Source organism: Myotis daubentonii, chromosome 12 (genome assembly GCF_963259705.1).
Source record: "Myotis daubentonii chromosome 12, mMyoDau2.1, whole genome shotgun sequence".
Classification (NCBI taxonomy): domain Eukaryota; kingdom Metazoa; phylum Chordata; class Mammalia; order Chiroptera; family Vespertilionidae; genus Myotis; species Myotis daubentonii.
In genome coordinates, this window is record NC_081851.1 from 57,458,340 (window position 1) to 57,484,131 (window position 25,792).

General features: G+C 35.3%; 1 protein-coding gene across 3 annotated transcripts in view; it reads left to right on the forward strand.

Annotated features, from left to right (window-relative positions):
- Positions 1-25,792, forward strand: part of LRPPRC (leucine rich pentatricopeptide repeat containing) — a 91,608-nt gene that overhangs the window by 52,607 nt on the left and 13,209 nt on the right. For 2 of the 3 annotated variants that reach the window (XM_059659964.1, XM_059659967.1), the window contains exons 24-30: positions 2,708-2,832; positions 3,322-3,428; positions 11,940-12,008; positions 12,836-12,926; positions 16,243-16,385; positions 16,512-16,620; positions 20,323-20,449. In XM_059659964.1, the coding sequence (XP_059515947.1) occupies positions 2,708-2,832; positions 3,322-3,428; positions 11,940-12,008; positions 12,836-12,926; positions 16,243-16,385; positions 16,512-16,620; positions 20,323-20,449 (771 nt within the window). The remainder of the gene's footprint in view (positions 1-2,707; positions 2,833-3,321; positions 3,429-11,939; positions 12,009-12,835; positions 12,927-16,242; positions 16,386-16,511; positions 16,621-20,322; positions 20,450-25,792) is intronic. The other variant, XM_059659966.1, reaches the window with a different exon arrangement.

The following is a 25,792-nucleotide window of genomic DNA, read 5'->3' on the forward strand; positions in this document are numbered from 1 at the left end:
TCAATAGGATTGAAATTCAGAAGTCCCATGAGTATACAGCTATTTTCATAGCAATGAGAATATAGAGACTTTTTCATTTCCATCACCACATTTCTAAGCTTTAATAGGAAAAATGAATAATGATATCAAATGATATGAAGAAGGGATACTCATATCTCTTTTTAAAGGGACATGATCCAACCACAAGTCAGAATGTAGATAATAGGGATTGGAAAGAACAGACTAGTCATTAGTTCATTTCTATCATAAGTACCGCTTGTTTAAAATGTTTCATTATAGATTTCTATTTCTTTTTATTGGCAACCTGAGGGCAGTAACATTGGCTTTTAAATTTCTAACAAATACATGAATTATTTACATTTTGATATTTTTGTCTTTTCTGTTGTTGTTCTGAGCATGTATAATCTTTAGAAGTATATATTTGGAGCCCAAAGACTATTAACATGTCTCTTTGATTGACAGAACAATTATTCATTCACTTATTGATAGGTTTGACCGAATGTAGGGGAAATACAATTGAGACATTACTATTCTAGTTTGGGAATTGATCTGAAAAAGGAAATCATACCACTTTTAAAAACTCAGTTATGTGTTAGCTTTTCTCTTAAAAATATTTTAGTAGTTTTCCATGAAAAGGAATTGTAGAAAGGTAGTAACTGAACTTGTGTCTGAAGCAAGGGAAAATACTGGTTACATAAAGCTTTATATCATATGTGCTAGCTACTGTAGCATTTCTCTTGTATGACAGTAATCTAGCCTGCAACATCTACTTGCAGTTTTGAAATTAACCTGTAATTTAGTCTTCACCCCAAATGACAAAAATTCAAATGACTCTGTGGGGTGCCAAAAGATGCACTGTAAACAGGGCCCAGTAAGAGGATAAGGTAGAGTTCCATCAGGACAGGCTCTTTTTCACTGTGTCAGTATTATTGCAGTGAAATTAACGCTTCTTCATGGTATTTTATTCTTTTAGTACAGCTTAAAATCTTAATCTAGATAAAATAGTAATTCAGTCTAGGGCAACATAACATTTGTATAATGGACCAAAATGTTAGGGCTTCAACAGAAAATTTAAAAAGGCTTTTTTCTTTTGAAAACTGTTGCTTGTGTGAGAGAAATGTGTTTTCTCCACTAATGTTGTCACTGTCATTAGTACTTCGGTCCATGTCTCTAACCATGCCTCTTTTTTTCTTTTTCTTTTTTTAAATACATTTCCTGCTTTCTTTTAAAAAAATATAATTTCTGATTCAAAACAGTAGCGCCATATTAGGTTAACCAGACAACAGTGCTTTTACTAGTAACAGAGCATAATGTATAATGACGTATATTCCACTGAAAGTGGGCGGCCCAGGGACCTGATGGCAGTACCTTTCTTCCTCTGTTCACCTAATAATAATCAGTTAATCTCCAAGTGTCTTAATTTCCTCAGTTACTTAATAGTAAAGGATGGTGGCAGGTAGAATTGGATCACATAATCTTTACAGCTTTCCTAAGGTCTTGCATATTTCTCATACTGTCATTTCCTTTTAAAGGAAAAAGTAGTTTTTGAGGACCCACAAGAATGTATTTTCACACTCTTGTTTAATGACTTTAATGAAAATATCTTTTTATATTAATTTATTACTATATAAGAGAAGCCTTTACTTTATAATTGAAAATTGTTTTTAAAAGCTTAGCCTCTAATGAAAAGCCCTTTAAGAGTTCTAGAATTCATTGACCATAAGGATATTCTAGTTTTAGCAACAGTAAATTTCTGTATATATGAATTCTCAGGTTATTTTCTCCTTGTCTGGAAAGATAACAGTATGAAAAATATGATGGTAAAGTTGAAAGTGCTGGGAAATTCCTTGATAGCTATTGATAGACATTTAATAAAGTGTCTCACCCTGGCTGAGTGGCTCAGTTGGTTGGAGTATTGCCCCATACACCGAAAGATTTTGGGTTCAATTTCTGGTCGGGGCACATACCTAGGTTGTTGGCCCGATCATCTCCAGTCAGGGTTCATCCGGGAGGCAACCAATTAATCTATCTCTGTCTCTATCTCAACCTCTATCTCCCTCTCCCTCCCTACTTCCTCCCACTCTCCCTCTTTCTCTAAAATCAATAAATATATCTTCAGCTGAAGATTAAAAAATAAAAGAGTTTCCCAATTTGGAATTATTGAGAACCATAAACACATAAGTAGTTAGAAAAATATTTGATAGTAGTCTTTGTTTTTAGAAGTAATGTATTAAAGTAATCTCAAAGAATGCCTCCATTTATTTGGTGTTTTTAAAAGTGCTATTTAGCAAGTGAAATAATAAAGATGAGGCAGGGAAAACAGGGAACTGCTAATGATGCCTGTACTCTGAACATTTATTTTTATATAAGAATTATTTCTGCCGAAGCTGGTTTGGCTCAGTGGATAGAGCCACGGCCTGCGGACTGAAGGGTCCCAGGTTCGATTCCGGTCAAGGGCATGTACCTGGGTTGCAGGCATATCCCCAGTGGGAGATGTGCAGGAGGCAGCTGATCGATGTTTCTCTCTCATCGATGTTTCTAACTCTCTATCCCTCTCCCTTCCTCTCTGTAAAAAATCAATAAAATATATTTAAAAAAAAAGAATTATTTCTCTCTTTTTTTCTCATTTTGGCTTTGAGGTTTTCTGCCTTAAATAAAGCTCAGTCATATACATTTTATTCATTGTTAATATTTTTGTGTTTCCAAGGGATGACTTACCCACTGCTCTTGAAACCAGCATTGACTGCTATAACAAGTATAAAATATTACCAAGGATTCACGATGTCTTATGTAAACTGATAGAGAAAGGCGAGACTGATCTCATTCAGAAAGGTTAGTCACCTGTTAATATCTTGGTGTACTTGGTGTTTGCCCCCCTTGTTGCTTATTTAATCTTAATGCATTGCAGTGAAGAAAAAATCAAACACGAAGGCAAGCACATCCAGAGAAATGTTGTTGCACTTCTAAATTAAAAAGAAAAATATCAGATAGAATTTCAGTATTATAAATGTCCTTGATTTTAATAACTGTTTATTTTGAAAAGTTGCCCCTCTATTAATTTTTGTTCTACTTCTTGGCGATCTAGTTTTATTAGGATTTTTTACCTTTATTGTCACTAGTTTTCTTTGAAGCTAGTCTTAGGTACTTAATGTCATAAATGTATATAGTTGAATAAGAAATGTGACAGAAAATAGGTTGACATAGATCTTTAAAGTGTTCTAAATATTTGTTTTAAAATTTTCTTGTTTTTTTCCAGAGCTTCAGTGATTTTATATTTCTCTTTATTTTTTCTTCTGATATGTTTTCTTCTTTCCTCCTTAGCAATGGACTTTGTGAGCCAAGAACAAGGTGAAATGACAATGCTCTATGATCTCTTCTTTGCCTTCCTACAAACAGGAAATTACAAAGAGGCCAAGAAGATCATTGAGGTACGATTTTAACTGCAGTATTCTAATAGTTCAGCTATTTAGAGCAGGGGTCCTCAAACTACGGCCCATGGGACACATGCAAATACAAATATTGTATTTGTTCCCATTTTGTTTTTTTACTTCAAAATAAGATATGTGCAGTGTGCATAGGAATTTGTTCATAGTTCTTTTTTAAACTATAGTCCGGCCCTCCAACGGTCTGAGGGACAGTGAATTGGCCCCCTGTTTAAAAAGTTTGAGGACCCCTGATTTAGAGTCTTAGAATGGGTTTAAAAATTTTAATCTTTAATTACACTTGTTCTAATTCATGTTAATATAATTCAATCCCAATAGTGGGGCAGTAGTGGGGGGAAACTTGGCCAGCTTCTTTATCCTATATAATAAAACCCTAATATGCAAATAGACTGAACAGTGGAATGAACAGCAGAACAACCAGTCGCTATGACACACACTGACCACCAGGGGGCAGATGCTCAACTCAGGAGCTGCCCCCTGGCAGTCAGTGCGCTCCCACAGGGGGAGCACCGCTTAGCCAGTCGCTGCCTCCAGCAGAAGCCACCTCCACTGTAGGCAGGCAGTCATCCCCTGAGGGGGTCCCAGACTGCCAGAGGGCGCAGGCCGGGCTGAGAAAGCACGTGCGCATGCCTCCCCCACTCTCCCCCCCCCCCCCCCCCCACACACACACAGTGCACTGGGCCTCTAGTTGTATATAATTACAGTTGAGAAAAGGCAGCCTAGTTGTATATTGATTTTGTTTCCTCACTTTGTTAAATTCACTGTTATATATCAAGATGATATTTGCATAAATCTTGGATTGTGGAACAGTTAAATTAAACTGGCATTCCTGAGTATAAAGTTGCTAATCCTCTTTGCCAAGGAATTCTTTGTTCTTTAAAGCAGTGGAATTTAATTTGCTGCAGTCCATACTCAGATTTATTTGTAATGCTTGTCTACAAGTTAATCAGCCAAACAAGTGCTGTCTGCAACTGTTTGGCATTTAATTTAACATTTCTTCTCCTTTTTTTTCTTTAACTATGGTAAGCAGCTTATGGGAAATAGTAGGTGATAAACCTGACCTATTTGGGTTTCGTATATTTTATCTAAGTTTGAAATTTTGCTTACTAAAATCGATTAGTCAAAGAAAGGGGAACTATAAAGTCTGTACAAATTGTGATTAATTTCACTATTAAACAATTCTATGTCCCCTAAAAAACAAAACATTCCTCAGAAGATGGACACATCACCCTAAAAACATATTTAATGTGATTATATCAATTTGTAAACACATAAGTAATCGTGTTTCTCTTAGATCATACTTTGCTATTACTTCGTGTCTTTTTCCAAAAGTGCCCATGATGGATGGTACACAGAGGTGGTGTTTGGACTTCTTTTTTGTATATTGATGACTGCTTATCATTAAATTGAAAACATATATACATACCCGTAAAATTTTTAGTTTCTATTGATGCTTTTGAAAGAAGAGAAAAGTCTAGTATGGAAAAGGACTGTGAAATTAATTCAGGACTTTCTTCTCTTCTTGTCTGTCTTATACCTCAATTGATCCTCCTGCCAGAGGCAAGTGGGACATGCTTTCTTGAACAGGTGTTTCTGTAGCTCGAGTAGTTCATTTGTATTTTTTAGAAATGGTATAAATTCTTTCATTGTAAGTGCACAGTATGTATATCTGAAATTATGAGGGGAGCTGCCTGCCTGTTAAGTTCTGCTGCTCTGTATGCATGGTATCAGTATTAGGGCACCTATCAGAGTAGAAATTAAGCTCAGATATTCAGATAATAGTGATGAAAGGTTCTACAGTAGATAATCATATGTCTCTGTATGTAATAAGCAGGACAAAATAGCAAGAGCCAGAGGTATAGAGTGAGTTCTCCTTTTGCCATCTACTTGCTAGTGTGATAATGGGCAAGTTACTAAACCTTTTTATGCTTTCTCATCTATAAAAGGGAATACAGAGTGGGGCAAAAATAGGTTTATAGTCCATATGGAAAATAATGCAATAATTAATAATACAAGAAAAAATTGTTTCTCATACTCTAAACTGTAAACCTACTTTTGCCCCACCCTGTATACTATCTTTTTAAGATTCAATCACATAATGTATGTAAAGCAGCTTGCCTGTTTCCTGGATTATGGCAGTAATCAATAATATTAATTCTCTTTGCCCCTGAAAGGTACAGATTGTATTTTCTTTTTTATTCCACATAATTTACAATATGATGCTTGCATAAGGTATGTGCTTTTCGCATGAATAGGCAATGAACAGGAATACTCTAAATCTTTGCCAATGTACAACATCACTGAGTGTAATCATTTAGGAATGGCTGTCTACTGATGACAGAATTTTCATAGTGGGTATATACAAAATTGCTTAAAGATTAAAGAGTAGCTTTACAGAATTCCTGCAATTCCCTAGAGTAGTTCAGCAAGGTGTATAATTAATATATGAGAATATACTGAAGTACATTTTAGTTGCTTTTAAAAAAATGGTTAGTTGGAGTTAAATTAAAGTTGGGAACTTGCTTTTTTCACTATTGAATTCAAGACCTGGAGTTCTCTCTTACAGTTTTCTAAGGATTATTGAAAAATGAAAATTAATAAGTTGGGACTATATCAGCATATGAAAGAATATTATAAATACTGAGTAACATTTTTATCATTCCCCAAAATTCAATAGTGTCTTACCAATGGGTAGATTCATTAGGGTTGAATTTCCAAAGCAAAATATACAATGAAGTTTCTTTGATTTGAAGCACTGTGGTAGATAAGATAAACCAGTGATTAAAATGACCATAGACGCCCTAATTGGGTTGGCTCAGTGGATAGAGCGTCGGCCTGCGGACTGAAGGGTCCCAGGTTCGATTCCGGTCAAGGGCATGTACCTTGGCTGTAGGCACATCCCCGGTGAGGGTGTGTGCAGGAGGCAGCTGATCAATGTTTCTCACTAATCGATGTTTCTAACTCTCCCTCTCCCTTCCTCTCTGTAAAAAATCAATAAAAAAATATTTTTAAAAATGACCATAGACTTATTTTTATACATGAATTATTGTGGGAGGATGGGATTATAGCTGTTATTTTGCTTTATGCTTTTCTGTATTTTCTGAGTTTTCTATAATGACTATATATATATTTTCTTATACTCAGAAAAAGTGTTATTTTCTTCCCAAAAAAAGCATAAGAGAGAAGTGAATTAGACTAAGATCAATCCTCAGGGAGCTAATATGAAGCTCCTTGAACGTGAGATTAATATGTGCAGAGAACTGGACTATATCAGCATATGAAAGAATATTATAAATACTGAGTAACATTTTTATGTTACTGGTATATAAGACTGAGAAGTGTTAACTGCTATAAGTATAAATAGGTATGCAAGTTCAAGAGTAGAACTTATTCCTTAGTAAGAAATTAGGTAAGATTTTCTGGAGGATATGGGGTATGAAGAGGAGACTGGTGGGTGTGTTAGTTAGTACTTAACATGGGGAGTTTGAGAGGTTCGGAAGTAATTAGAGCAAAGAAGTAGAAAAGGGGAGATCACTATATATTTTCTACCCCCCCCCCCAGCTTTATTGAAATATACTTGACAAATAGTACTGTGTAAGTTTAAGGTGTACAAGGTATTGATTTGATATATTTATATATTATAAAATGATTACCACAGTATCATTAGTTAATACCTCCATCACCTCATATAATTACCATTTCTTTTTTTTTTTAGTGAGAGCAATTAAGATCTACTCTCTTAGAAACTTTTAAGTAAATAATACGGTATTGTTAACTATAATCACCATCCCTCGAACTGGATGTTTTTACCTTGACCAACATCTCCCCATTTCCCACACCCTTTGAGCCCCTGGCAACCACCATTCTACTTTCTGTTTCTAGGAGTTTTAATTTTTAAGATTCCACATATAAATGATATCATACAGTATTTGTCTTTCTCTAGTCTTAGTTCACTTAGCATAATGCCTTGAAGGTCCATTCATGTTGTTGCAAATGACAAAATTTGTTTCTTTCTCTTGCATGTAATATATACCATATCTTTATACATTCATCATAGACACTTAATTTTTTTCCCCATGTTTTAACTATAGTGAATAATACTGCAGTGAATATGGAACACAGAAATCTCTTGGAGATCCTGATTTCATTTCCTTTGGATATATATCCAGAAGTGTGATTGCTGGATCATATGGTAGCTCTATTTTTAATCTTTTGAGGAATCTTCATACTCTTTTTCCATTCCCACCAACAATGCACAAAGGTTCCCTTTTCTCCATATCCTTGCCAACACTCATCTTGTCTTTTTTTTGGAGAACGTGGAAGGGAGGGTGAGAGACAGAAACATTGATTGTTGTCTTCTTTATGACAGCCAATCTAACAGATGTAAAGTAATAACTCATTGTGGTTTTGATTTGCATTTCCCTGATGATTAGTGATGTTGAACATCTTTTCATGTACTTATTATTAGTCATTTGTATTTCTTCTTTAGAAAAATGTTTATTCAGCTCCTCTGCCCATTTTTTAATTGGATTGTTTTTTGCTATTGAGATGTTTGAATTTCTTATATAGTTTGGATATTAACCCCTTATCAGATATATGACTTGCAGATATTTTATCTCATTTTGTAGGTTGCTTTTTCATTTTGTTTATTTTTTTCTTCCACTACGCAAAAGCTTTTTAGTTTGATGTAGTCCCACTTTTTTATTTTTGTTGCTTCTGGTTTTGATGTCTCATCCAAAAAATCATTGCTAAGACTAATATCAAGCCTTTCCCTATGTTGTCTTCTAGGAGTTTTATGGTTTCAGGTCTTGTAGTAAAATGTTAAATCCATTGTGAGTTATTTTTGTGACCGGCATAAGATAGGAGTACAACCTCATTCTTCATGTGATTATCCAGTCTTCCCAGTGACATTTATTAAAGAGGCTAGAGTCCCGGTACACGAATCCATGCACGGGTGGGGTCCCTTGGGGTGGCCTGCAGGGATCGGGCTCCAGCTCACACCCCCAGCCTCGCAGCCCCAGCTCATGCCCCCAGCCCCACAACCTCGCAGCCCCGCCTTGGCCTGACGCCGGCCACTCACCTGCTCCACCATCCTGCCTGCAGGGCCATCAGTCGGGGCTCTCCCCCCCCCCCCCCTATCTGCGGGGCAATTGGCAGGGTGATTGGGCTCCCGCTTGCACCCACCTTGGCCTGGCGCTGCCCGCTCACCTGCTCCACCATCCCGCGGTGGTCCCACTCTCATCAGGGCCCATTGGGGCCTGCAGTGCCCCCACTGCTGTCTGCTGCCAGCGCCGTGTCACCAATGCCCGCCATATTCCGCACTGCCCCCTGGTGGTCAGCACATGTCATAGTGAGCGGTCAAATTCTCAGGGACAATTTGCATATTAGGCTTTTATTATATAGGATTATCTTCTTTCCCCATTAAGTATTCTTGGCTCCCTTGCCAAATATTAGCTGACTGTGTATGCAAGGGTTTATTTCTGGCCTCTCGATTCTGTTCCATTGATGTATGTGTCTGTTATTATGCCAGTACCATACTGTTTTTATAACTATAGCTTTGAAGTATAATTAGTGGCTCCTCTTAACACCTGGTTAAAGTGCATCATGTTCAGTTGACTGTTAGTTTGACTTGCTCAGCCATACACATATTATCCTCCTTATTAGACATGGTCTATAAGTCTATCTCTGAAGATTTTGGAGAAAAGGAAAAACATTGAAAGGATTAATAAATTCTATGATACCCTTTTTCCTCCCCTGCTATCCTGGGTATGGGGATAAATAGTTGAGTTCTTGTTATTGTCTCATCCCTCTTATACATTTGATTTTCCTAATGCTCTGGCTAGAAAATGAGGCTAGAGGTAATTGTTTGTTTTCCATTTTCCATTTCCAGCAGTAATGGCAAAAAAAATTTAAAATGTAAAATTTTCACCTAGCCGGCATGGCTCAGTGGTTGAACATCGACCTATGAACCAGGAGGTCATGGTTCAATTCCTGGTCAGGGCACATGCCCAGGTTGTGGGCTCAATCCCCAGAGTGGGGCATGCAGGAGACAGCTGATCAATGATTCTCTCTCATCATTGATGTTTTTCTCTCTCTACCTTCCTCTCTAAAATCTATAAAAACATTAAAAAACAACAACACCGTAGCCCTAGCCAGTTTGACTCAGCAGATAGAGCGTCAGCCTGCAGACTAAAGGGTCACAGGTTCAATTCTGGTCAAAGGCACATGTCTGGGTTGCAGGCTGGATCCCTATTAAGGGGTCGTGCAGAAGGCAGTGATCAGTGATGCTCTGTCATCATTGATGTTTCGTTCTCTCCCTCTTCCTTTCTCTCTGAAATCAATAAAAATATATTTAAAAACAAAACACAAACAAATAACATTTTCTATTTCAGTCCAACTTATTAAGATTGTGTTTTTTTGAAATACAGTTTTAAGAAAAAGAATCTTCATTCCTTTTCACTTTAAAGGTAGTAATTTATTTTTACTAGTATACATAAAAGCCTATTATAACAACAGATTTACTAGTATATCAGTAATATAATGAAATTAAAGTAATGAAGATTATTTTAGATTACTTTTTGTTCTTATATAAGTGAACCTAGTACTAAATCAGAACTTCACAAAGTGTTTTGAAACACAGCAACCCAGTTTTTTATTACAATAAGTAATTTATCCTCATTGTCCATTAAATAGATTGTATGTAGCAAAACAAAAAACTAGAGTTGAGTCCATTGTTTTAATTCAGCATTAACTGGTTTTTGATAAGTTATATTCAATGTCCCAGTTAGAATTTTATTCTTTTCCATGTTTTTATTACACTTTCTATTTTTGCTTTCCACTTGCAGTGTTTAAAATTCAGTAAGATGTTAAGAGATAAGCCAGAAATGTAGACTCATTTACAGAAGCCTAAGAGATTTAGTTAATCTGACCTAGATGTTCTTTTGATGATTGAGACTTATATGTGAAAGCAGTTCTCAATTTCAAAATGAAACATAGAAATATGTGCTGTATAAGTCAGCTGTCCTGCCAGTGACAGATTAATCAGCCACAAAAAGGAAGAGTTTTCTATAAAAGTTGTGCTATTTAGATAGTTGGCATTTGGATCAGCAATAATATTGAAAGTTGTAAGTGAATGTAGTCCTTGCATTTTGCCATGTTGGAAAGAGGATTGTCTAGTATTTTTTCAAGGGCTTTTTGTATGCAGTTGATGTTGGTTTCATTTTCAGCATAATGCATGTGAAGCAAAACAGATAATGTGAGAAAATCCATGGGTGAAAATTATGTGAAAATGTAAATATTAATGATACTTGAGAATATAGTTAAAAATTAATTGATTCAACATTTATTTCTTGTATTCCAAAATGAGGACACTTGCACAGGTGACATGAGAACACTTACACAATTTCTGTACCAATTTTTCTATCATTCTATCAAACCTCTGAGTTGTTAGTTTCTGCTTCAGTTGTTAATTTAACATTATACAATATTATTTTAAGAAATAAAAATAGGAGGATTTATAAATAAGAGATCAGATTGAGGGGGTACCTGGTTTGGTCAACCTAGCTGAATGGAGGTAGCAGTAAAGGTATCTCCTGTAGACTAGAGCAGCCAGGGCTCTAGTGAGTGTGTAGTTTTATTATCATATTGCTGTGATTGAAGTGTAGTAGTTAATAGTGAAGCCCTCGTACACAAGATGAAACTACTATAGTTATACTGACAAATCCTTGAATTATATGTATAATGGTTTGGCTTTTATTCCAGTATCCAGAATTGTAAAATAATTGCTTTTAAGCCAGAGTTATTGACTAAATGTCAATAATTTCTAATTGAGGATATAAGGATATAACATGCCTCAATTATTGAAATAAACTAAGACTCTGAACTAATTGTAAATACTTAGCTTGACTTAAGTACTTAGCTCTTTAGACATTTAATTTTAGATCTAGGCAAGCATTTGCGGTAGTCAGAAGACTTTTATCATTAAAGTTTTACAAAGCATTTTTGAAAGCTATTGGTTTATTATTGTGATAATTGTTAATAAGTCTATGAAACATTAGTAATTTTCGCTTCCTGAATCTACTGGGATGAGAGAGAGAGAGAGAGAGAGAGAGAGAGAGAGAGAGAGAGAGAGAGAGAGAGAGAAAGAGAGAGAACACATACTTTGGAGTTTAAGTTCATTATTTCAAGATTTCTTTTTGAACTAAAGAAAGCTTAACCATTTTAATAACTAAAGCTTTATGGAATGAAAATTGATCTGTAAAACAGCATTTTGAAATAACCCAAATCTTACAGACACAGGTTAAGTATTGATTGTGTGTTATGCTCTATTCTAACCTAAAGGTCTTTGATAATTATGGGTTTAAGTGGTAAGTTTCTTTAATGTATATGTTTGAGAAAGAGGCAGCAAATCCATTAAAGGAAAACTATTTGTCTTTGAAAAATTAACATTTAGCTACAGCCTTACCTTATGTGCTATGTGATCCTTTTATTTTACAGACTCCAGGCATTAGAGCACGATCTGCCAGACTTCAGTGGTTTTGTGATAGATGTATTTCCAGTAATCAGGTTTGTGTTTAATTTCTGGTCTCAAGTACCTAAAACTATGAGTAGGAAGCAAGTGTCCTGCATGTCATGAGCATTTGGGGATTTTAGGAGAGACAGTGTTATTAATGGAAGTAGTGTGTTATCTTGGATGTTTTCCAAATAAGCTATGGCTTAATTCTTGTTTCCGAGGTGCCGTAGTTCCTAAAAATTCTGATTTGGGCCCTGAAGATTTTAGCTTGCCTTATTTTATTTATTTTGAGCAGGCTAACCTTATTTCCTTGGCAATTAAAATCTGCTTTAATCCTTAATGACTAGAGGAGTCGCTTGCTGGGAGCCCAGTGAAATTTCTGCTTCACTTCTCCTACCTCCCCTGCAGTTCAGATATCTGTCCACATCTTGCCAAGTAAAAGCCACAGGGGAAGAGGAGTATAATGTTTGTATGGAAGAGTATTCTGGAAAAAATATAGTGTATACTCACTGAGTCTTCCACCCCAGATATCTTTGAAAATTCTCCAAATGCACCTTGTGAAGGTTCCCTCAACTACATAATTGATCATGTTGTGTTCTTGACTCCAAGGAACCTTTGAACCCTTCACTTAAAAAAAAAAATTGTTTTAAATTGTGATAAAATACATGTAACATAAAATTTCCCATTTTAATCATTTTAAGGTGTACAGCTTAGTGGCTTAAGCAAATTCACATCACTGTGCTCAGGCCTTTAATTTTGAAATAAAGTTAATTTACCTTTTTTGGATAAAGCTAATTTCAAGGATTATTCAACTGAGATTTGTTAACTATAAAATATATATTATATATAATCTAGATCCATCTCTGTTTGTATTTTTAAGGTTGAAACTCTAGAAAAATTAGTGGAGCTGACACAGAAGCTATTTGAATGCGACAGAGACCAGCTGTATTACAATCTGCTAAAACTATATAGTAAGTAATCTGACTGGTCCTCATATTTTCATTTTGGAAACATTTATTTATTCTGTTGAAGGCAGTAGACAGACGGGAAAGGGTTCTCCCACTTTGAGGAAGCACCAGAGATTGTCAAATGTGGAATCTTCAACAGAGGCTCAAGAAGAGGGCAGATTGAACTTTATCACAAAAGGTTATATTTAATCACTAATTTTTTATATTCTTACTGCAGTAATGAGAGGTGAGAAAAATCTTCATCAGAGTTGCAGAATTTAATAGGACTTTTGAGTATAGACTATTTTTTTCTTTTTAATTAAGTCTTCTAGATCAGTGATTTTTCAACCTTTTTCATCTCATGGCACACATAAACTAATTACTAAAATTCTGTGGCGCAGAATTCAATAGTATAGAATTTTATACTATATTTCTTGCCGATCTGATGAAAAAAAAAAAGGTGTAATTTTGATTCAATCACACCAGACAGCTATTGTGTTGGCTGTTATTTTTTTTATTTGACAATCTAAGGGAAAAAAGGTCAGTGCCCCTGACTAAATAGGCAGGTATTGTCAATTTTTTAAATCCTTGCAGCACACTGGTTGAAAATCATGGCTCCAGATGTTATCAGTCACTTCTATAACTAGGTAACTGTCGACAGCGTTCATGAGTATAGATCTTTTTCCAGAATAATGCATATTGATGTACAAACTCATTGCTAAGCAGTGGAACAGAATAGAGGGCCCAGAAATAAATCCATGCCTATATAGTCAGTATTTGACAAAGGAGGCAAAAACATACAATGGACTAAAGATAGTCTATTTAATAAGTGGTGTTGGGAAAATTAGACAGACACTTGCAAAAAAAAATTAAACTAGACCACCTTTTTACACTGCACACAAGAATAAACTTAAAATGGATTAAAAGCTTAAATGTTAGACTTGAAGCCATAAAAATCCTAGAAGAAAACAGTAAAATCTCAGACATTTCTTATAGCAATGTTTTCTGCTATATCTCCTTGGGCAAGGGAAACAAAAGAAAAAATAAACAAATGGGAGTACATCAAACTAAAGGGTTTTTACACAGCAAAGGAAACCATCACCAAAATGAAAAGACACATCACTGAATGTGAGAACATACTCACCAGTGATGTAGCTGCTAAGAGGTAAATATCTAAAATCTATAAAGAGCTTATAAAACTCAACACCAAAAACCCAAACAATCCAATTAAAAAATGGGCAAAACACCTGAATAGACACTACTCCAAAGAGGACATACAGATGCTCAATAGACATATGAAAAAATGCTCAGTGTCACTAATCATCAGAGAAATGCAAGTTAAAACCACAATGAGATAGCACCTCACACCTGTCAGAATGGCTATCATCAATAAATCAAACAACCAGTGTTGGCAAGGATGTGGAGAAAGGGGAGCCCTCACACTGTTGATGGGAATACAGACTGGTGCAGCCACTGTGGAAAGCAGTATGGAGTTACCTTAAATAAAAAATGGAACTGATTCATGATCCAATGATTCCTCTTCTGGAGATTTATCCAAAGGAGCCCGAAACACTAATTTGAAAGAATATACGCTCTCCTATGTTCATTTCAGTGTTATTTACAATAGCCATGATCTAGAAACAGCCCAGTGTCCATCAGAAAATGAGTGGATGAAAAAAAACTGTGGTACATTTACACAATGGAATACTACTCTGCTGTAAAAAAGAAGAAAATTTCACCCTTTGCAACAGCATGGATGGACACGGAGAACATTATGCTAAGTGAAATAAGCCAGTCAGAGAAAGACAAGTACAATATGATTTCACTCTTGTGGAATTTAATGAACAAACTGAACTACTAAGCAAATAGAGACAGACTCAGAGAGCAGGCAAATAGCTCAGGAGGAGGTGTGGAGGGATTGAGCAAAATAGAAAAAGAAATCATGAACACGGACAATAGTATGGCGATTTCAGGGGTGGAGAGGAATGGTGGAGGGGGTAGAGGGCATAGAGGGGATAAAAGATTGATGAAAAAATAAAACGAAGTAAAGTTTTATAAAAAAATGACCACACACTGTCAGAGAAATTTTTCAAGTCAATCTAAGAGACAAAATTCTCCCTACTCAACTAAGTGAAAAAAGTTTGTTGATTAGTCACTTTTGAGGAAAATCATACAGTTGCAGACTTTGATTTATTTGAGATGCTCAGCTGTGTACTGTATCTTATACATGTACTCATTCTCTTTCCAAAGACTGAAGTACCTGTCTCTGATTTTGATTTCAGCAGTGGACAGTTTCTCAGTTACTTTAAAAAGACAAACTTTTTATCAACATGATTTTTAAGGTGTTTAATAAAGTTCAGGGTTTTTTTGTTGTTGTTTAGTTTTTAATAGGTAAGGATTTGCCGGGGTCCAACCCCAGCAGGTCCAGGGGTCCCCAAAGGTGTGGATGGAGTCGGTGAAGAAGGAAGGACACGGAGACAGTGTTCAGTTGATCAGCAGCCTAGCCAGGATCTCCAGCCAAGTTCTGGTCTGGATCTCCAGAGAGGTTCTGCTTAGGATCTCCATCCCGGTTCTGTCCAGGTTCTCCAGCCAGGTTCAGTCACCAGGTTCTAGTCAGGTTCTCTTGCCATGTTCTATAGTCAGGTTCAGTCCAGGATCTTTTGCCATTTTCTGTCTCTAGGCTCTGTCCCTAGGTTCCGTCTCCAGTTTCTGTCCAGGATCCCTTGCCATGCTCTCTCCAGCGAAGCTCCCCCGTCTCTAGGCGCTGTCTTCTAAGTTCTGTGTTCTAAGTTCTGTCTCTTGCTGTTTTGTTACATCTGTATTTATACCAGTTGATTCAATCCTATCAATCTCTATTACAAAGGTTAGGGCGTTTCTTATCTCCATTCCAGGGAGTAAAGATTATGTAGCTTAAGCATGATTGTTCGTAGTTAAAGTGATTAATTACCCGCCTGGCACTTAGTTGAGGGGTTTTATCCCCTCCTTGACTTCAGGGAAAAATCCCTACCTGGGGAAACAACCTTTCTTGGAGAGGTGACCTTGGTTAAAACACACAGCGCTAAGGGGAGCAAACATATTAAGAACAGTATGCTATATACGCCAGGTCCCTTGAAACAGCAAGGATGGACCGGCTCCCGGCAAGGATTGTCTATGGTTTAAAATTCAAAAGATATACAGAAAAAAGATTTTTTTTACTTTGGTCCACAATCACCCTGTTCCTTTCCCTGGAGGCAATATTTGAAATAATGCGTCCTTCAACATCAAATAAGAAAAAGTCCTAAATATTTTCATGAATTCTACTTAATATGTTCGTTCATTTCTATTTCATCAAATTTTATAGAAATAAACAGTGACTGGCAAAGAGCTGATGCTGTCTGGAATAAAATGCAAGAAGAAAATATTATTCCTCGTGCGAAGACATTAAGATTATTAGCAGAAATCCTTAAAAGCAATAATCAGGAAGTTCCATTTGATGTACCTGAGGTAATTTGTTTTTAACTGTAAGCATAACGGATTTTCCTGTCAGTATAACTTTAGGTCATAGATTAGTCCAGTTTTATACTGAAAAGATCACCACTTTTTGTGTAACTGAATAATTTTGTTTTTAAGTTGTGGTGTGAGGATGAAAAAGATTCCCTGAATACTCCAGCACCATCACTTGAAGAAGTTAATTTACAGAAAGATCTGTTGAGTGCCTGCCAAAGGAAGAAAAGCAAAGGTAAGCATGCACGCTGGGGTGTTCTTTCTAATAGCAACATGGATCTCTAAGCCCAACAAATTAGAGTGTTTATAGGATAGAGATGGAACTGTAATTGTATATATTAATTCTTATTTTTTAAATTAATAAAGACATTTTGGGGCAATTGGGAAAATTTAAATACTGACTGAGTGATACGTAATATTAAGGAATTGCTCTCATCTTTATTAGGTATTATAGTGATAATTATGATTTATAGGAATAGGTCCTAAAATTGGGAATATATAATAAAGTATTGACAGATGAAAAAAATCCAGATTTTTGTAATTTATTTTAAAATACTTAAGCTATAAAAAACAAGAGCAAATCTGGCAAAATGTTAATTATTACTGTAGGTAGGTGATGGATATCTGGGGTTCATTACACTATTCTTTAGATTTTTCTGTACATTTGAAGTTTTTCGTACTAAAAAACTAAAATAGGTATACATTTTTTCAAAATTACACTTTGAAAATAGCATTATCATGAAAAAATTTTTGTATATAAATTTTAATATATTTTTTGCTCTTATTTATTTTTATTATTTTAAATATATTTTTATTGATTTCAGAGAGGAAGGGAGAGAGAGAGATAGAAACATCAATGATGACAATCATCGGCGGCCTCCTGCACGCCCCCCACTGGGGATCGAGCCCACAACCCGGGCATGTGCCCTTCAGTCCGCAGGCTGACATTCTATCCACTGAGCCAAACTAGCCAGGGCTTTTTTGCTGTTATTTAAAAGCAAAAAATCGTTAGGGTATTAACTACCCTAATCTTATTGTGTGTTGAAGTAATTAGGCAATACAGTAGTCTCCCTTCATGTGTGGGGAATATGTCCCAAGACCTCCAGTGGATGCCTGAAACCGCAGTAGTACTGAACCCTTTATATACTATGTTTTTTCCTATCACACATACCTATGATAAAGTTTAATTTATAAATTAGGCAAGTAAGAGATTAACAACAATAACTAATAATAAAAAGAACAGTTATAACAATATATTATAATAAAAGTTAAATGAATGTCACATTATTAAATAAAATAAGAGATACTTGAACACAAACAAGCACTGCAAAATAAGACAGTCGATCTGATAACGGACATGGCAACTAAGTGACTAATGGGTGTATCCACACTAGCATATACAGTGTGGATACACTGGACAAAGGGATGATTCACATCCTGAGCAGGATGGTGCACTATTTCATCACACTACACAGAGCAGTGTGCAATTCTCCATTTAATATATTTGGGCAGCAGTTGACCGAGAAACTTTGAATAAGGGGGGCCTTCTGTATGTTATGGCTGGAGACAGGGCATGAGCCCTGTTTCTTTATTTACTTCCCTGAAGGCATGCCTACTTTTACCATGACTACTTTAAAAGTTTTATGACCATCTTGAGCCCTCTGATGTAAGCTTGCCAACTTCATGCCAGCAATTTTCACTTAGACTTTATTGTACTCTCCCAAAAATCAAATATTACTATGTTGCCTTCAGTTTTGTTAATTTGTCTCCATAAAATGGTACCATTCATTATCTTTAAGTCCTTCAGTTTTTGTGTGGATTTTCAACTAAGGTTTATGATAATTTAACCAATATGTAGCCGATTTTTTTTTTCAATTTTAATATTGACAGTTTTCAGTACTGATCAGTAGAAAGAAATTGATTTAGAAATTTATAGAACTTCTTAATTTCTTGACTTAACTAGAAATTTTGTGACACTAACATAAAATGTATGAAATTCGAATAAGCTAAGCTCCTATGGTCTGTCAGTCATACAGAGAAGCTTTATTCTTTCTGAGTCAGTTTTCATAGCTGCATATTCAGTCTATTCATCCTTGAGTCTTTCACCATGCAGCTCTTCAACCTAAATGTAAAATTAATTATTATCAATACTTCTTAAATAGTCTAGTGGAGTTTTGACTTAACTGAGATAAATGTAAGGTTAGTGGATAGTTTTTGGTTAAAGATTCCAAAACTCCTTTATGTATTGTCTTTTAAAAGTTTCTGTTTTATTTAAGTAAAAAACTTTAAACAACTAAATAAATGCAGTGTTTATTATAAATGTAGAGCTACATCCCTATTCTAGTTTTAATATACAGTTTACACTTACCTGTTTGGTTTCATCCTGTTAATTTTTTCAGAGCTTTTAGTCACTTTTTTGTATATCTTGGATTTGAATGCTTAGCAAAATATTAATACCTTGAGAAGTGAATGCTTGCATTAGCACTTCATCAAATTTCTGATAGTTCGGTATACTTAAAAGGATAGTGTGACTCTCATGCCAGAAACAAACTGGTCAATGAGTTTGGTGTATTACAATGATGCTTTTTTTAAAAAAAACTACTGAAAAATAATGATAAACAGCCATAGTAATTTGTGTGAAGACTACAATTTCTAGAAAACAACTAGTAAGATTTTCTAGATTATTTTATTGATCTTAAATATTCAAATCATACATATTATTTATTTTCATTCAGCAAACTAGTGAACTGTTATATATGTTTCTTGGAGAGTCGACACTATTTGTATTACATCTTAACTTCTTAGCTCCCTTAAAAGAAAAATATATGCATTGTGTATTGAGTGATAGTCTGTTCTTTTTTAGTTAAGATACAAATATTAATGTCATACCTTTGCTCTCTTGTTTTCTGTGAATTTAACTTGAAAGGATAACTAAGTTTTTGATATGTCATTTCAGTATAATAGAGGGGCTAATGCAAAATCCCCTAATTATAAATACAAGCCTGGTTTCTGCTTGTTTAGGAAACACTGAAATAGCTCAGAATGTTCTTGTGAGCATTAATATCAAGTTCATTCCTAGCTGTATGTTCTAGTATATCCATAGAAGGTTGTACCTAACAGTTCAGTTATGCCAATCTTTATTGTGATTTGTTTATACACACCAGAGAGTGGATTGTAGTTTCAGTTGGATGTTTATAGCCAGGCAATTTTATTTCAGAAAAGTAAGTGACTGAAAAGTGTAGATACTTCTCTTTTGGTAACATCTTTTCATTCACTGACAGTTATTGTGAACAAGTGAAATAAAACTGTTAATCAGTCAAACAAATGTTGCTTAGTTTACTTGTTAGATATCTGTATATTTGAAAATTGTATGTTTTTGTATAAGTCCTGTCGCAGCCAAATAATTTGATCTCCTAATTTTAGAATTATAGGCTATATTCACTTTAATGCTATTGTGTGGAAGTGTTAACCATTGTAACCACCCACTTATAGATTAAAGATTGCTTTAAAATGAATCTCTTGCTCCCCTCAATCTAAATTATACCTCTGCTTTATTTGGACTTTAAGACACATTTTGCAATTTACTTCAAACTGGTATCTTTTGACAAATTCAGAAGAGCTGTTTCTAATTTTATGGCATGAAAATAATTCATTGACTTTTGAAAGCGAATATGAAAAATATTACTTTAAAAGGAGGCCCTTTCAGGTATCATCCATTTGGATTAGGTGGTAGTTTTCCCAACTCACTTTGTATTTTAAAGATTAGAAGAGAGATAGCATCTGCTTTCATGAGCAGTGTATATGTCTCTGTATAGTTGGTAAAATTTAAAATAAACAAATATGTGGCTTTAGGGCTATGTTTTCCTTTTTCTCCTCCCTCCTCTTTGGCACTTCAGAATGGTGTCCTCTCATTTTTATTGTTTTACTTTCTTCATAGATGCATATAATATTTTCCTGAAAGCACAAAAGCAAGATGTTGTGTTTGACAGTGAAACTTACAACAATCTTATAAAATTACTGTTGATAAAGGATAGCTTTACACAAGCAATGCAAGTGAAAAATTTGTAAGTATTAGTCCATTTATTATACCTCTTACTTTAAAAAAACCATCTAACCATCTGTTATTAAGGATTTTTCTAATGATGTATTGTAGCGGTTTCTCAACTACCCACAAGAGTCATATGAAGTGGTTTTCTAATTTATGGGTTTTTTAAACCTATAAATTATGCAACCTTTTCTGGCCCTACATAGTGCAACACCTTTTATTTACGTTGTGTAACCTCGTAACTCATTTATGGTACCCATAGACAGAAAAGTAATTTGTATCATGTTTTGTTTCTTGTTCAGCAGCTAGATCCACGCACGCTATAACGAAGGGTTTGAATCTTACTTGAAAGCTCTATGACCTTTGAAAAACTACCTCCCAATCTGAGCCTCAGTTTTTCTCCTATGATAAGTACATAATAATATTCACATTAAAGATTTCTGCTAGATATTGAAAGAGATTAGCGAAGTAGAGAAAATATAGGTGCCCAATGCATCTTAAATACACCCTTCTGTTGTGTTTTTTGTATGATTTTTATTTGTTTTTAGTGTGTTTGGTGGTGGTGGTATTGGTGGTGGTAGTGGTTTTGCCTCTCTGGCTAGTTCCCTAGATAAAAATACTCAGTTGCTAAGTAAATTACCTATTTTAAGAATACGCACTATATCCGCAGTTAGTGACTTAGAAAATTTGACAATGAACAACATCCTGTCATCTGTAACCATTGAAGTCATCAAGAGGGTGTAGGTTTTTTCCTAAAATTACTTTTCTCAGGAAATTATTATCTACAGTCTCTCCCAACACTACCCATTATAATCAATGGCATTCTGAAGCAACAGTTATTTGGGAGGAAGGGGAAGTGGGAAAAATAAAGGAGCATTTGTATTGAGAGTTGGGTATGAGAAAGTGAATGGATAGAAGCAAAGAAAGAAAACTTAAAAACTTTTAATCCTGAGGTTGGTTTATAAGCCCTCTAAAATACTTTCCTAAAGCACAGATTATAATTTTTTATTTTAACCGGACTTGTTCTAGAACAGCGAACCTCAGATTCTGGTAGCATAAAAAGCTGATCAGGGGTCTGCATTTTACTGAACACCCAGTGATTCAAGACTCACGTCTTAAACATTTTGATCACATACCATTAATAGTGAATTGTACTAATGTCTCACATGTCAGTATATCATAAAACATAAAGGATAAAGGACAAGTTTTAAATAGAAAGGTTTAAACATTTGGTTTCCTCACCCGAGCATTCACACAGTGTGCATGCCTTCGCTGAAGACCATTTTCATAAGCAGTTTTTCAAACGAGTTTTAACCAGTTAGTGGGTCATAGAGTGTATATAGTGGGACAGAACCAACATTTTAAAAAATGAAATAGCCCTGACTGGTTTGGCTCAGTGGATAGAGTGTTGGCCTGCGGACTCAAGGGTCCCAGGTTTGATTCCGGTCAAGGGCATGTACCTTGGTTGTGGGCACATCCCCAGTGGGGAGTGTGCAGGAGGCAGCTGATCGATGTTTCTAACTCTTTATCCCTCTCCCTCCCTCTCTGTAAAAAATTAATAAAATATATTTTTTAAAAAATGAAATAGAATATAAAATATCAAAGCACTTTGTGTACTAAAAATATTTTGTGAAATTTTATTTTAATTATATGTGCATTTACATATTTATGCATTGGTATGTGTTGTATAAACTTGGTCAAACAAGTATGCAAGCTGCTGACCAAGAAGATGGTTATAAGCATAGCCCTTCTGTTTCCTCTTATGTCCACAACCTGTAAAATGTAAGTTTATCTTTTTTCCTTCCCTCCCTCTATAGATCTTGTGAAGCCTTTCTATACTCTTGTGGTTACTATTATCTTTGTTTTATGCAGTATTCCATTATTACACAGCTCCCTTCCTTGTGTAGCTATGTGGGCCTAAGAGAATCCTAGATACAAAGCCTTAGAGTGCCCAGAGGCACCTGATCTGAGGATTGGATGCACATCCTTTCCCTTGGACCAATAAAATGTTTTATTTAACTATGAAGAATTGTATTGTGGGTTAGGTCTACATTGAAAATAACTCTGGACTGGAAATTCAGAAGTGGAAGTTGTAGTTCCAATTCTCTAACTAATTAACTATATTACTAAAGGATTATCACCTAACTTCTCTGGATTCATTTCCTGGTTTATTGACAGCATGAGGCCCTTCTAGCTCTGTATCTATGATTAGGGTAAAAAGAATTGTTGCTTTGCTTTATAGGCATCTTTATTATAATATGGTGTAACCAAGTGAGCCACATAGCAAGAAGCAGTATCCCTTGCTCTTTTTCTGGTGCTGTTACTCTCAGTTAATAGCAGTCAAATAGCAGTCTGTTGCTGTAATGACCTACACAATGCCACTTGTCCAGTCTTTCCTATGAAGTAATAGAAAGTGCAGTCTTTGTCGTTGCTATACTTTTGCTGTCACTAATGTGTTGCAGATTCAATTGACCTCTAATGAGACTTGTTCAGTTTTATTCACAAGGTCATTTAATCTTCCCAACTAGTAATAGAACCTAAAAGTATCAGCAATAGCTGCCTTTAAAACTTTGAAAGGAAACAAATTTTTTTCACTTTTAGTTAGAATTATAACTTTTCTTTATCTCTCAACATAAAACTTTAGGTATAGTGAACTATTTCAAGGGAGTGGAACTGCTTATTCACAGAGAACAGTAAGGGATATAAATTATTGTTAAAATGTCTGATGGCCTTGGATGGATTACTCTGGCGGTTAGAGCGTCATCCTGATATGCCAAGGTTGTAGGTTCATTCCGGGTCAGGGGACATGCAAGAATCAACCAATGAATGCATAAATGAATGGAACAGGTCAATGTCTGTCTGTCTCTCAAATCAGTAAATAAAAAATTAATAATATAAAATATCTGATAACATTAAACTGTTTTCTTAGGAAATTCTTAGCAGTTGCACTACTTTATCTTTCAAGAATAGCACTTTGTTTTCTCTTGTTCCTACCAGCTTCTTATTTCATTCTATCTAGAAATAGTGTTAAATAATTCACTGATGGTTTTTACTGGGTTGGCTAGTTGTTATCAAAACTGAGATAAATTATAATCACCAACTAATGTTCTGTGTGTGTTATGTAAGTATAATCCATAGACCTTGTTGTTACTCTGAAATCTCTTAAGATGAAACGCTCCCTACAATACTATCATCTTTGGTTAATATATCAATTTTTGCAGTTGATTGTAAGTTAAAAGATCTATGCCCTTTATCCTTTGTAGTTACTTCCTTTGGCAGTTCTAAAAATGAAAACGTCTAGAATTCTGTGTTGTTCAACCCAATAGCCACTGTAGCCATATGTGCTTGTTTAAATTTAAATTAATTAAAATTAAATATAATTATTTCCATTCCTCTATCACATTTAGCCACATGTGGCTGCCCTGTTGGACAACATGGATAAAAAAATCCTATCATCACAGGAAGTTTGATTTGATAGTGCTGGACTAGATGGTTTTTCAAAAGGAAAGATCAAAACTATGGAACAGAAGTACACTTCTTTAATTGTATTGTATGAATGAGTCCAATTCAAAGATATCTGCCAGTAACTTTTTGTAGTTTTTTTCCTTTTTAAATAAAAAATATATTTTATTGATTTTTTTTTTTTTACAGAGAGGAAGGGAGAGGGATAGTGTTAGAAACATCGATGAGAGAGAAACATCGATCCAGCTGCCTCCTGCACACTCCCCACTGGGGATGTGCCCGCAACCAAGGTACATGCCCTTGACCGGAATCGAACCTGGGACCCTTGAGTCCGCAGGCCAATGCTCTATCCACTGAGCCAAACTGGTTAGGGCAGTTTTTTTTTTCTTTTGCCAGTTTGGAATATACTTGATGTGATTGATTGCTTCTACATATATAAAATATAAGTGTTTGGTATATACTGGAACTGCACAGAGTTTTTGTCTTCCTATTTATCTCACTTTAATATTTGTATTGAATAGGTAGCTTCACAAGGTGGGAAAGAAAACATTCTGTGTTTTGAGGTTTTCGAAAGGTTTATAATTCACACTTGATGTCCTTTAAAAGAGAACTTTTGTTACCTCATGATTTTAATAAATTTTAGGTAGTATTTTCAAGTAAGTATAGTATAATACATGTAATAATGTTGGCATATGAAGTGAGCTTAATTTTAATAGCGTCTACTGTTTATTTAATCATGCTAACGATTGAGAAAGTAAATCCTTTATTTTAGGCAGTTTATAGTCTCCTGCAGGAGTTGTTGACTTAAGAGCTTTGGCAGATGGTACAAAGGAAAAGCGTTAAACTGAGCAGTGGGTGCTTTGGAGGGATTAAGAGGATCGGTTGGGGGATAAGAAAATCCTGCGTCTGGGGGTGAGGGGGGCTGCAGGGGTGAACCCCAGTGGCTGGAAGTGACAGAGGATGGGCACATCACTGTGTCTTTGGAGGATTTCCTTGGGATTGACGAGAACAATTTAGCAGTGACCCTGCTGTTCTCGAAACCTGCCCACGTCGGCAGGCTGAGGTTGTTGGCAGCAAGATCATCACTGAGCTTGATAAGGCAAATGGCAGCAATTGCTTTTGCTCTTTTTGACCTGTGGAGATTTCCTAATCGGGCGGTGAGCCTGGGGATGCTGAAATTTCATCACAGGAGATGTACAAACAGTGTAGCAAACAGAAATCATCCCTGACTAGGGTTTGTTTGTTTTTTAAATCCTGTAGGTTTTAGTCATAAGTAAAGCAATTTTTTGCTCTTGGGTTTTAAAAAGTTGGGGAGCGGGGGTTGTTTTAAATTTTTAAGTCCAGGACAAGATTGTTGTGTGAAATTTTAAATTTTAATGTAACAATGGTTTTAGTTCTACAGTACGTTCACCTTTAAAAACTGTATGATGACAGCAATTTAAAAATTAATCAACCAAGTGATATGAGGTTAGTTAGTAATATGCTTTAGTTTATGTTTAAAATATACAGTGCTGAAAATAAGTGTTCATTTTTGTTGCCGAAAGAATAGTTTTACATTTTATAATTATGGTGAATGTAGGAAAAAGAGGAAAAGGAATCCAGCTTAGGATACAGCAGAACAATGCAGGGCATGCAGTTATTTTAGTCATCTAATATGTCAGCATTCAAGAATCTGAACCGATTGTTTAAAAAAAATCTTGTACTTTGTTTCTTTTGTTGCTCATTTCCAACTTTGTCATCTGTCAGAATGCAAAAAAAAATTATCCTTCTATAACCATTGACAGGATAACACAAAAGCTGTCTCCAGGTCGATATTTTGCAGCAATATTTTTAACATACGAACAGTAGTTTTTATAATTTCACCTTGGTGCTCAACCATTTATTATCGTATCAGAAGCAT